This window comes from Octopus sinensis, linkage group LG2, assembly GCF_006345805.1.
Source record: "Octopus sinensis linkage group LG2, ASM634580v1, whole genome shotgun sequence".
Lineage (NCBI taxonomy): Eukaryota > Metazoa > Mollusca > Cephalopoda > Octopoda > Octopodidae > Octopus > Octopus sinensis.
The window spans coordinates 91,867,712-91,881,055 of NC_042998.1; the positions used below are offsets into that span (position 1 = coordinate 91,867,712).

General features: G+C 36.4%; 1 protein-coding gene across 1 annotated transcript in view; it reads left to right on the forward strand.

The window, feature by feature from the left end:
- Positions 1-13,344, forward strand: part of LOC115225273 (myosin light chain kinase, smooth muscle) — a 36,111-nt gene that overhangs the window by 11,363 nt on the left and 11,404 nt on the right. Inside the window, exons 7-11 of the mRNA XM_036515495.1 lie at positions 686-776; positions 3,025-3,225; positions 4,533-4,674; positions 9,295-9,494; positions 10,796-10,948. Of these exons, the coding sequence (XP_036371388.1) occupies positions 686-776; positions 3,025-3,225; positions 4,533-4,674; positions 9,295-9,494; positions 10,796-10,948 (787 nt within the window). The remainder of the gene's footprint in view (positions 1-685; positions 777-3,024; positions 3,226-4,532; positions 4,675-9,294; positions 9,495-10,795; positions 10,949-13,344) is intronic.

Genomic DNA, 13,344 nt, shown 5'->3' on the forward strand with positions numbered 1-13,344 from the left:
TCCCTTAAAATATTCTAATTTCTTAATGACTTGTTTAATTATTTCATTCATATTCTTTACCAGCATATTTTTAGCTTTAACCCTTTTGTATTTAAACCCACCATATCTGGCCAAAATACTCTACCAGTTTTATCTTTAAGCCAACCAGATTTGGCCTCTCATACACTCCCTGTAATGTTATTCTAAAAATAAACAATCATATCATCACGATCTCTAAACTATGAGATAGTGCATGATCAATTCAAAATAATATGAATAAATAAGCATTTGACAGAGTAATCTGAATGCTAAAGAGTTAAGCTGTGATTCCTGCAACTTATTATGGTTACATGTTTGGAAGTTAAACCTTACTAATATACTTGAGTATAACTTGATACTTTTTAAAAACCATTTTTAAACATATGATTAATAGGTGGGGGAACTTTTTACTTTAAAAACTAAAACTAAAACTAAAAATGTTGGGCCTTTGTGCAACACCTGCAAATTTAAGTTGTGTTCACTCCACTTCCCACCCCAATTATGCATTAAGAAAATTAGTCTGAAAATGTTGATATATACACAGATGTGTATGGCAATAGGGAAAGTGTGGTTTATGGCATTTAACATAGTTTGGTATTTCTATGAGTGTCATTTTTCTCTTGTTTTATAGTCAGGCAATCCATTGTTTACATTTGTTTTATTTTAGATGATTCAAATAAGGAAGATAAATCACTCGACACTGATAGAATCATAGGTGGTGTCCTCAGTAAATATATTATTTACGAAGAATTGGGTCGGTAAGTGCCATTTTGGTCTTAATTTTTTGCATGTCAGCTTTGATTTGTCTGTATATTTATGTTTTTTATTCAGTTGTAGAAGTGGAAGACACTTCCAGCCTAGTGAGATCAATGTTGATAGAAAAAGATTCTATTGGTTTACAGTTCTGAGAATGACCGATTGGAAATGTGCTTAGTGTGTGCTTTGCCTTTCAGGCACACTAGAAATGGTGAGATATGTGTATTGAGGGGACCTTGGCAGTATAGGTATGTAACCTACTAGCTGAGAGGAGCAGAAGGTATTATAAGAGAAGTAAAAAGGACAGACTGAAAAAGTAATGTGTCTCTGGATTAGAAATTGGTGTATGTTGAAGTAGAAAAGGGTTAACAAAAAAATAGTGTGTCTGTGGTAGTGTGTTGAGGTAGAGGAGAGAACAATGAAATAATATATCTCTGTAGTAGTGGTTGTAGTGTGATGTTATTTTAATGGACTGAGTGGCATTTTGGAGGAGCAATATTGTTTTGGATGTTTCTGTTTATAGCATAGCACCATTTCAGTATTCTAATGTTAGTTCCAACTGAGCTAACAAGTGTTGATAGATTTTTACATCTATAACATTTTGTTAGGGATTTGAGGTCAAGCATTTGCAGAAATTGACTGTTTCTAAGAAGTGTTTTTCATGGATAAGGAAGGTGTAGCACAAGCCTCTTTACTCTTTTACTTGTTTCAGTCATTTGACTGTGGCCATGTTGGAGCACCAGCTTTAGTCAAGCAAGTCGACCCTAGGACTTATTCTTTGTAAGCTTGGTACTTATCCTATCAGTCTCTTTTGTCAAAGTGCTAAGTTACGGGTATGTAAACACACCAATATCGGTTTTCAACCAATGTTGGGAGAACAAACACAGGCACACAAACATATGCACGCACATACATACATACATATATATATATATATATATATATATATATACGACAGGCTTCTTTCGGTTCTCTCTACCAAATCCACTCACAAGGCTTTGGTTGGCCCAAGGCTATAGTAGAAGACATTTGCCCAAGGTACCATGCAGTGGGAATGAACCCGGAACCATGTGGTTGTTAAGCAAGCTACTTACCACACAGCCACTCCTGTTTATTTTAGATATTTTAATGATTGTATATAGGTGCTTTTAAAGGTGGATTGTTTGTCATATCTCCCATATAATACATATTTCAAGGCTTGTATATTAATGGAAGACATATAGAAGTGGTATGGGATGTTTAGGTTGCATAAAGCTGAGGCTAGTGTGCAGAAAGTTAAGAAGGACTGAAAAGGAATCATCTGCATAGGAATGTGTTGGATTAAAAATAGCAAGTAGATCAGAAAGATCTCTGTTGGTATATGTTGATCAATCTAATATGCAAAACACCTGATCAAGTGATGATAGACTGAGCAAGTTCATTGGCAGACAACTATGAGGTTCTTCTGATAGATAAAGCTAAATATTTTACTTTCATAAAGTTTCTCAAGGACACCCTCAAGGTGAGAGAGTTATATTGGTTGTCACTAAAGAGGTTGAACTTTTCATGATGAGGAAGATGGTGGCTTATAATGTTTTTGATGATGAAGAAGATGGTGGTTTATGTTTTTATAGCCTCTCAGTAGTTGGAAATAATTAATGAATCATAGTGTCTGCTTCCTTGAGCATTAATCACTTTGTTGTTTCCATAGACTAGATATATCTCCACAGATATTGGTTGGAGTGATCAGATAAATTTCTCTTCTTAAGAGAGAACATATCAAGCATCAAGCATGACCATTAAGATTTTCCAATGTGATGGAAAGATTTTATTCCTTGTGAGATAATCCCAAATTCTACCCTGAGAACCAATAACAAAGTCATTATCCTCTGCTTTTCTTCAGTCACTTGTGTTAACATAACTAGTCTTATTTGAAAATTTGTACTTCTATTGTAGACATACTATGATGTAATGAATATAATCTAAAATAAATGATTTTAATTCAGATGATAATTAATATCATATCTAATTTACTTTTTTAAAGGTGGTGAGTTGCAGAATCATTAGAGTGTCAAATAAAATGGCATTTCTTCTGATGCTTTATGCTCTGAATTAAAATTTTTTTGAGGCTGACTTTGCCTTTCATCCTTTCCTAAAATGATAAAAAATACCAATCAAATATTAGGGTTGATGGTATAATTAACCCCATCCCCCAAATTTCAGGCCTTTTGCTAATATTAGAAAGAATTTTTAATTTACTTTTAATTTCAGCGGTGCCTTTGGAGTTGTGCATCGAGCAGTTGAGAGAGCTACTGGTAAAGTTTGGGCAGCAAAATTCATAAAGTGTAGGCCACATGAGAAAGAAGCCGTTGAACATGAGATTTATATCATGAATTGCTTGCATCATCGCAAACTTTTGCAGCTTCATGAAGCTTTTGAGCAACCTGGAGAGATTGTCATGATTCTTGAATTGTAAGTATTTTTAATAATACTTATTAAAACCTATATTTTGTTTCTTGTCTCTTAGTTTTTAATAATTGAATTTTGTAAGTTTTAAGGCCTTCATAAGTTTTTAAATCTTTAATGCAAAGAAGAAATTTTAAAAGTTAATTTTTCAAGTGGCAAGCTAGTAGGAAAGAAGCAAACACATACACTGTAAATTTACTATAACTTCTTGTTTCTTTTTACCTGTGAATCCACCTCAGTTTTCATTGCACTAACTTATTGATCAACTCACACCCATTTGCCTGTGAGCCAATTCAGCATGCTCAGGAGTTTGGCATATGATGGGCCAATAAAGTCATGTTCTGTGAGTGTTCATCCTCAGCTGGATAGAAACTGTGACATCAAATCAGGATAATAGACATTTACTGGATCTTGTAATTCAACAAGGCTGCAAAACTATGAATCTCTGCTAAATGCCACTTTTTTTATATCTCAGTTATATGGCTCTTCTCTCTCTTTCCCCTGTATTTAAGGAATAACTGTAATAATCAAAAATCAATAGTTCTCTCACCCAGACAAGACAAAACATAAAACTCTGAGTGGTTAGTTGAAGTGTAAGAAACATCAGCCAAATTTCCTCAAACCCCACTTTACTGTCATAATACAGGAAAGATACATTAGATAATAATTCATAGACTTCACACAGCACATTATTAAAACACTCTAGCAGATTCGAATATAAATATCTGATCACTGCTGCTTTTTTGTCATCAGAGAACATTTTCTCCCTTATGAGCAATGTGTATTCATAACACATGAGATTCACCAGTATAATTGTACTTTAAGACAATGTGGTGTTTCAGCCTCATGTTGTGTCTCTTCAGTTGAAGTTACTTCAAACTGATGAATCTTACAAGGGCACAAACTCTTGTCTGTTGGAATCAACAAACAACTTATATGCTGAGGCATACAGTGGTTTGTCAAAAGATATTTATGGTGTGCACATAGAGCAGTGAGAATCAAGTGATAATATGTCTATTCATTCTTAATACATTTATTCAGCAGTTACCAATATAACAGCTGATTTTTAAAATATATTACAAGCATTTCTAGAACCTTTTCCCTCTGTCATATTCTACTGCACTGAATATAAATTATTTGATTTTAGATTAACTACTTTGCATGCGAAGTGTCTTTCCATACTATATGTATTTCCTTCATATACTATTCCATAATTAATGTCTTTTATTATGCTGGTGCACTTCTCTGAAAAGAATTATTTTTGAATACTGAGAAGCAAATGATGAATTAATTGAATTTATTTTAATTTTCAGCCTCAGTGGCGGAGAACTCTTTGATCGCCTAATCTCAAATGACTACACATTCACAGAAGAAGACTGCATTAGTTACATGCGTCAGATCTGCCAAGGAGTCCAACACATGCATCACAAAAATATTATTCATCTTGATTTAAAAGTAAGACATTTTTAACTTTAACTAGCTTTGTAGAAAGGATATTTACCCATCCAAACTAGAAGTTCCTCCTTTAAACTTTTTATTATTAGCAGTGGTAAGGCAGTAAGTTGACAGAATCATTAGTATGTCAGACAAAATGCTTAGTAACATTTCTTCCAGTTTTACATTCTGAGTTCAAATTCTTCCAAGGTCAACCTATCTTTCATCCTTTCAGGGGGAATAAAATAAGTACCAGTTCAGCACTGGGGATAATGTCCACAAAATTACAGGCCTTGTGCCAAAATTAGGAAAAATTAGTAATATCATTATTATCATTATTATTATTATTATTATTATTATTATTATTATTATTATCTTTTTTTTTTCCTCTTCTTTCAAATTTGCTTCCATTTCTTGCCGAGTGTCTTCCCGACTCCTAGGGCAAAGAAACTCATAGTATACATTGGTAGGCCATTAAACTAAACTCACTAGTTCGTTCAAATTTTTTTTTTTTAAAGTTAAATTAAAATACATGGGTAGTAATAGTTCTCACATCGACAATGCTCTTCTCAATACGTGTGATGTATCAGTTAAGACAATCTTTTGCACTTCTTGCAGGGATGGTAAGCCAGGGATCATTCTCATATAATTTTCGGTTCCCTTCTTGATCATTCCTAGTGCTCTTACGATCACTGGTATTGTAACCGCCTTGAGATGCCACATTTTCTCAATTTCAATGAGCAGGTCTTTATATTTTCTGAGCTTGTCAAACTCTTTCGCCGAGATATTATGATCACAGAGGATGCTCATGTCGATCAATAAGCAAACTTTATTGTTTTGGTCTTTCACAACAATATCCGGTTTATTGGCTTTGATGGTTCGGTCTGTATGTACTGGAAAGTCCCACAAAATCGTTACATTTTCTCCTTCAGTTACAGCTTCAGGGTGGTGATTATACCACTTGTCGGCAGTTTTGATATTGTAATGCCGACTTATTAGCCAATGTAGATATTGGCCAACTCTGTCATGTCTTAATTTATACTCCACTTTACATCCAGAGATTAGGTGGTCCACTGTTTCAATCATGTCGTTGCAGAATCGGCATTTTGGGTCTGCTCCATTTTTCATCACAATGGCCTGGTAGTTCCGGATTAATAGGCTTTGATCTTGAGCAGCCAGGATGAAACCTTCGCTCTCTGCTTTTAGCCCTGAGCTCCGTAGCCACTGATGGGTTTGCTTCTGGTCAACATCAGCTTGTTTGCTACGGGCCACATATTTGCTGTGCAGAGGTTTCTCCTCCCACCTATTATTATTATTATTATTATTATTATTGTTATTATTATTATTTTGGTATGGCTCAGGTTCGGTCTTATTCCTGGTAGGATTTATGTGGGTAGCAGGTTACTACCTGTAACCTTATGTATTCACAAGTTTTCAGTAGTCTTTCAAGTGCTTGATATCCTTGATGTCCCTAAGAGATGAACTTTCTGTAGGAGCTCTACAGGGCATTCTATTCCAATCACATTTAGCCATTTATCTATATCTTTGGTTATTATTATTGTTATTATTATTATAATTGCCTTTGCACAGCTTCTAACGCTGGAGATGTACTACAGTATCAGCTGTTCACTACCAGTGAACTAAGGTAACACCGCTTACTTTTTGAGCACCTTCCAGAGTATTTGAGCGGTTTCAAGCAGTGCTGTTTTCTGCAAGTTCTTCACCCTTATTGCAGCCCCTATTTGTTCCACGTACTTCGTGAGATTTTTGCTCACTGTTTCCAGGGTTCCAACAATTATTGGTACTACTGTCACCTTTTTCATCGATCACAACTACTTAACTTTCCAAGCTAACTTGTATCTCTCAACTTTGCTTTCTTCCTTATCGCATACCTTGTCAGCTGGGCATGCTATATCTATGATTCAGCATAGTTTGTTTCCTTTTTCAATTAAGACTATGTCCAGCTTCCTATTCTCTATCTCATGGTCGCACTGAATCATAAAATCCTATAGGAAATTTGCATTTCTATTTTCGACGATGCCTTCAGGTTTGTGGTCGTACCAATTTTTTTCTCTGTTAAGTCCATACTTGTTGCAGAGTGTCCAATGGACAAGCCTGGCTGTATTGTCATGGTGTCTCTTATATTCCTTCTGGGCTAGTGGCGTACATTGGCTGGTAATATGCCATACGGTTTCACTGTTTTGTCCACAGATTCTGCACTTATCACTTTCTGATGTGTTGTCTATTCTGTATTTTATGTAGTTTGTTCTTAGTGCTTGCTCTTGAGCAGCACAGATTAGAGCCTCTGTTTCCAGTTTTAAATCACTTTTAGTCATCCACAGCCACTTTTTCTGTCTTATCTTCAACATCCCTATGAAATTGGCCATGCATTCTTTTCTTTACCCACCTATTTTCAGTTTCATTTGTTTTCAGTTTCTTGTATAGTACAGTTCTATATTTAAGAGATGCGGAATTATGTACATTATTTACATTATTTACAATTGACGGATATTTGTCCTCATCTTGGTTGTTGTTAACACAACATTTTGGCTGATATACCCTCCAGCCTTCATCAGGTGTCTTGGGGGAAATTTCAAACCTGTTGTTAAGGTGGTGAGCTGGCAGAACCATTAGCTTGCCAAGCAATATGCTTAGCTGTATTTCGCCTGTCCTACATTCTGAGTTCAAATTCCGCATAGGTCAACTTTGCCTTTCATCCTTCAGAATCTTCTTCAGGTTGAGTAGCCCATCCTGCTCAAATGGTTCTTGAATAAGGGTTGTTTAAGGATGTTGACTGAAGTACCCTTGTTTTCAGAGGTGAATTATTCATCTTCAAAGAATTCCTCTCAACAAATGTCTATGATGCTCCCCTGCTACTTCTGCTTGTGATCAGAGATGCACATATCATCAGCCACTAAGAGACATGCTCATCTGGTTAAAGTCAAACAACTGACAAACAAATCTGTGGTTTTGAGCAGAATATTTGCTGTAGCTCATCTTTTATGCCAAGACAAAACAATGTACGTGATAACACTTCCAATCATTTAAGTTCAGAAGCCATGTGAGCCAGTGTCTAGTACTGCATCAGGGCAATTATTTTCATTTTCATTATTATTACTACTACTACTACTACTACTACTACTACTACTTACTACTACTACTACTACTACTACTATTAGTATTATTATTATTATTATTATTATTATTATTATTATTATAGACGTTACACAGTATACAATATCGTGAGGTTGTTGATTGAAGATGTGTCTACTGGGGGTTTGTGCTGTTTGTCAAGTCACAACAAGGACCTCAGACAGACAGTATTTTATGCAACATATGTGCAGTTCCAAGTAATGCTGACTCTTGCAATTGTAGGGTAATTCTAAAGTTTTCAGATGTTTTTTTTTTCAGATTAGGTGGTATTAAACGCAATGCTCCAATAACAATAGGGATAACCTTTATGTTTGACTCTCATAGCTGCCACATCTTTGCAATCTCAATTATCAGGTCTCCATACTTATCAACCTTTTCTCTTTCTTTCATGATGATTCATAGATCTCCTGGCACTGCCACATCAATTATTAGGCACTCTTGTTTGTCCCTCCTAAAGGTTACTATATCAGGCCTATTATTATTATTATCTTTATTATTATTACTTTCTTTTTATCACAGGTTTTGTTGGCACTCCTGGAGTCTTGCATGCATTGCAGACTTGCTATCTGTAGCATATGGTACCATGCTGTCTGTTCTTTTCAGCTATCTAATACTTTTCTGATTATTCTAGCTGTGCCAAGGAGGCAAACCTTTTGTAACAGTTATACTAGGAACTCTATTTCAATTTCATTTATATTCCTCTTGATGCTCTCTGGTACTGTTCCCAAGGACCCAACAATAATTGACTCTATCCTTACCTTCTTCATTTTCTATTGCCAGTTTATTTCGTACTTAAGAGGGTTGTATCTATCTATTTTCTTTTGCCTTCCTTCTTGACTATTTGTGGGTCAAAGGAGCATACAACATCAACTATATAGCACATGTGGTGCACCTTATCCACCACCACTAAGTCCAGTCTGTTATGCTCAAGCATCTAATCTGTTTGGATTTGGAAATCCCAGAGGATTTTGCTAGTCTCCGACTCTGCCACACTCTGTGATTTGCACTCATACCACGTCTTGCCTCTCTCTGGCCCCCACTTTTTGCACACTTCCCAATGTAACACTTTCGCTGCCTGATCATGTCACCACAACTTGTAGTGGTTTTGGGCAAGTCTTGGGCATTCATTCGTGATATGGGGAATGGTTTCATCCGCTCTATTACAGATCTGGCACAGTAGAGACACTTACCCATTGCTAAGGTTGACCCTCCAGTTCATGGCTAAAACTTGGTCTTGCACTGCCAGTATAGTACTCTCAGTCTCTTTTTTAAATGTTTCTCTCTTCAGCCAATCCCATCTATTTTTTCTAGCAACTTCTGTTGTGAACACACAGAATTGATTATGTAGTCCCTTGGTGCGTAATTCTTCTTTGAGTCCTTTTTTGTACTTCTTCCTTTGTTTTCCCATTTTTGTCTGCTTTCAATACATCCTCATTCCTAACTGACACTAGCAAGGTATTATTATTTTGTGTTTTTGAACTATTTCAGCCAGAGAACGTCATGTGTGTCACCAAAGACAGCACTGGCATCAAACTGATTGACTTTGGTTTGGCTCAGAAAATTGAAGATGGAAAATCAATTAAGGTGCTTTTTGGCACAGCTGAATTTTGTTCTCCAGAGATCATTAACTTTGAACCAGTTTCTTTCAGCAGTGATATGTGGTCCCTGGGTGTCGTTGCCTATGTGCTGTAAGTTATAATAAACTGCTTTTCCTTTTAATTTTATTTCACTATAAGAAACCATGCATCCTTAGTTTTCCTACTTCACATCTTCCACAATGAGTTACAGGTTAATTGGTGATCACCAACACTGGGCACAGACTGCAATATATTTTTGGAATGGACCCCTCTACATAAGATTCAAACATGTCCATTTTGGCCTACATGACGGAGGATGTAGTATGATTAACACCTCTTTCATATTGCTGTTTTTGTGGTCTTATTTCTATCAGGCATCAAGGTGCTGTTTTTGGTGGTCTTATTTCTATCAGGCATCAAGGTGCTGTTTTTGGTGGTCTTATTTCTATCAGGCATCAAGGTGCTGTTTGTTTTTGACTTGTGAATAGACCCTCTCAGTAACGTCTTCCCCATACACTTTGTATGTTAATGGAACATCACTGAGACCTGGGACAAGTGGAGAAGTTTAAGTATTTTAGGATCAAGTAGAAGGGTGAACTGGATGTAAAATCACAGGCACTGGCACAGTAGTTCTCTAGCACTGGCATTTGTTCCTGAGAAGAGGAGAGATTGATAAAAAGCCAAACTTGCTATCTTCAATTCACTTTTCATGCTTATCCTCACCTATGGTCATGAATGTTGAGTAATAGCCAAAAGAGTATGATCATGGATGCAAGCAGCTAAAATGAGGTTCCTCTAATGGAGCTCTGGAGTAATGCTACCTGACAGGATACATAGCTTGGAGATCAGGGAGTCTCTCCAGGGAGAAGCTTCTTCTTTTCTGTATTGAGAAGTCACAGCTCTGGTATTGCAGACATGTGATTAGAATCTTGCAGGAAAGAATTGTAAAATGGATTCTTCAAGCTGAGTCAACCAATTATAGATATATTGTTGCCATGTAACCCCAGATCAGCTCTGAGCAGATCTATGATTAAACATCTCCCAGGCTTTGAGGATTTTACCCTTTCCTCTCTATATTCCAGAAAGAAAGAGAGAGAGAGAGAGAGCAAGAAAAAGAGAGAGAGAGAGGAGAGAGAGAGAGAGAGATAGAAAGAGAGAGAGAGAAAGAGAGAGAGAGAAAGAGAGAGAGAGAGAAAGAGAGAGAGAGAGAAGAAGAGAGAGAGAGAGAAAGAGAGAGAGAGAGAGAGAGAGAGAGAGAGAGAGAGAGAGAGAGAGAGAGAGGGAGAACCTTTTGCAACTATCTTTGGTAACTCCTTCATTCTGTACTTATAAGTAGGAATGACCACATTAGTTTTCCTTTTTCCTTATATTGTTTATTAAATATATTTTTCTTTTTATCTTTTACTCTGCAGGTTAAGTGGTTACTCTCCTTTTGCTGGTGATGACGACCAAGAAACATTTGCCTACATTAACAATATAGATTATGATTTTGATGATGAAGCCTGGGAAAATGTATCTGAAATAGCCAAAGATTTTATAGCAAATCTACTTGTCAAAGACAAAAGGTAAAAAAGAAAAACTGCCATTTCTTTCTTTTTCATTCTCTTTCAGTTCCTAAAATGATTGATTCTCTCATCACTTGTATGAATAAGGGTTCAGCATGACACACAGATGCATAATGTAGGACTGTGGGAAATGGCCACTACCCTACAGGTGTTTGTGTGTGAGGTCAAAAATGAAAACTTTCAGTAGCATCCTCCACCTGTCGCTGTCACCCCTTTCCCTGTCACCAGTGGACTTATAAAGACAGTGTGATGGTATTAGTTCTGGCATCTTGATTTGCTGAATAACCTATAAAATGAATATTATTATAATAGGCAAGAAAGAAAGCAGGATAGATAGATAGATAGATAGATAGATAGATAGGCATAGGAGTGGCTGTGTGGTAAGTAGCTTGCTTACGAACCACATGGTTCCGGGTTCAGTCCCACTGCGTGGCACCTTGGGCAAGTGTCTTCTACTATAGCCTCGGGCCGACCAAAGCCTTGTGAGTGGGTTTGGTAGACAGAAACTGAAAGAAGCCCATCGTATATATGTATATATATATATATATATATATATATATATATATATATATGTGTGTGTGTGTATGTATGTGTATATGTTTGTGTGTCTGTGTTTGTCCCCCAACATCGCTTGACAACCGATGCTGCTGTGTTTATGTCCCCGTAACATTAGCGGTTCGGCAAAAGAGACCGATAGAATAAGTACTAGGCTTCCAAAGAATAAGTCCTGGGGTTGATTTGCTCGACTAAAGGCGGTGCTCCAGCATGGCCACAGTCAAATGACTGAAACAAGTAAAAGAGTAAAGAGTAAAGAGTTTAGATAGATAGATAGATAGATAGATAGATAGATAGATCGACAGATTGTGTCCTCTCCACCAGGCATAAGGTCCCAATACTGAAACAGTTTAGTCTTGTCCTTCAAATTTATAATGATCTGGTGCAACAAGTGCCAGAAGCCCAGTAGTTACTAGAAAGCAGGATCTGTATGTAGTTATCTTCTCTTAGATGAGCATCTAATTTGTTGAAGGGCCTCATCTGCCTTGGGTCCATTGGGGTGTTTGGGAGTGACTTTCTTCTGGGGGCATTTCAATGACATTTTAAATAACCTATAGATGAGACCCTGGCAGATGCTACTACTCCAAGTAATAGTAGACTTGGAACAATAGTGGTTAAGAAGTGGTTTCACACTACTTGAAACCTTGGATTCCTGAACCAAGGCCCCACTACCAGACGTACCTTAAAGCCTTACTCAGGACATGCCCTATTCCTAAAATAATTTGTAGATATTTATAGCTTATACCATTCTAAAATATCTTAATTCAATACAAGGTGCCCAACAAGCCAAACTTGCAATTCTGTTTTAGTTATTTCCTATAATCATCATTGGGTGTGGCAGTAATGGCAGTAGATGTTTTACATCAGATTTTCTATGCTGGAAGGGGTTTTTATGGAGCAGTGTTTTACAGACAGAATCCCTTCCCATCACCAACCCTTTTATTTAACACTTATGACACAGTAACAATATGATGTCCTTATTCTAGAACTAGGATTTTCATTTGATTGAATATCATTGTTGTCATCTCTGAGACAATAATATTCCATTGTTGGTTTGTATTAATCAATTAATTACAAAATGAAAAATCATGCAAAAATTACTCAGGTTTCTTGTTTTCCTATTTATTTCACTTGTATATGAAATAAAAATTTACAAAAATGGAATATACTGCACTGAAATGTTTCATTAAAACATGATTGCTGCTGACACTACAAGATTTCTGTCTAGCAGCTGCAGCTGCAGTAGTAGTCATAGTAGAAAGACAAGGCATTGTGTCTTAAAATACTCCACTACAATATTCTCATATTCAATTATACCTGATGTCAGAGAACTACAGAGACCAGTAGTTGGATTGGTGGTTCATATCTTGTTACAGGCTCAAAATTATATCCACGTCAAAGACACTTTGGTCCCAAACACTGAATCAACCAACTTTATATAGTTATAAAATTACTGAGTAGGGATTTTAGAATTTTATTTTCACTTTTGTGTTAAGTTAAATTCCTATCACAGAGGAAATAACTGGGCTATCATATTATTGAACCTGCTGTAGGGAATGGAGAATCCAATGTTTTGAACAGAGTCCTTCTTTATGGAAATGTTGACAGGAAAGAGATTAACGAGACACAACAAAGTTTTACATCACCAAAGTTAGAAAAATTGGCTGCAACTAAGAGGATGTAAAACTCCATGTCTCTATTCAATCTCTTTCCTCTGAAGAAGAACTGTCTGAAATGTTGGCTTTTCCACTGTCCACAGCAACTTCCTTTTTCTTCTTTTTTTTTTTTTTGTCACTTTTACTAAATAGTACAAGTCTGTCCAATGCAGACCAATACCAGTG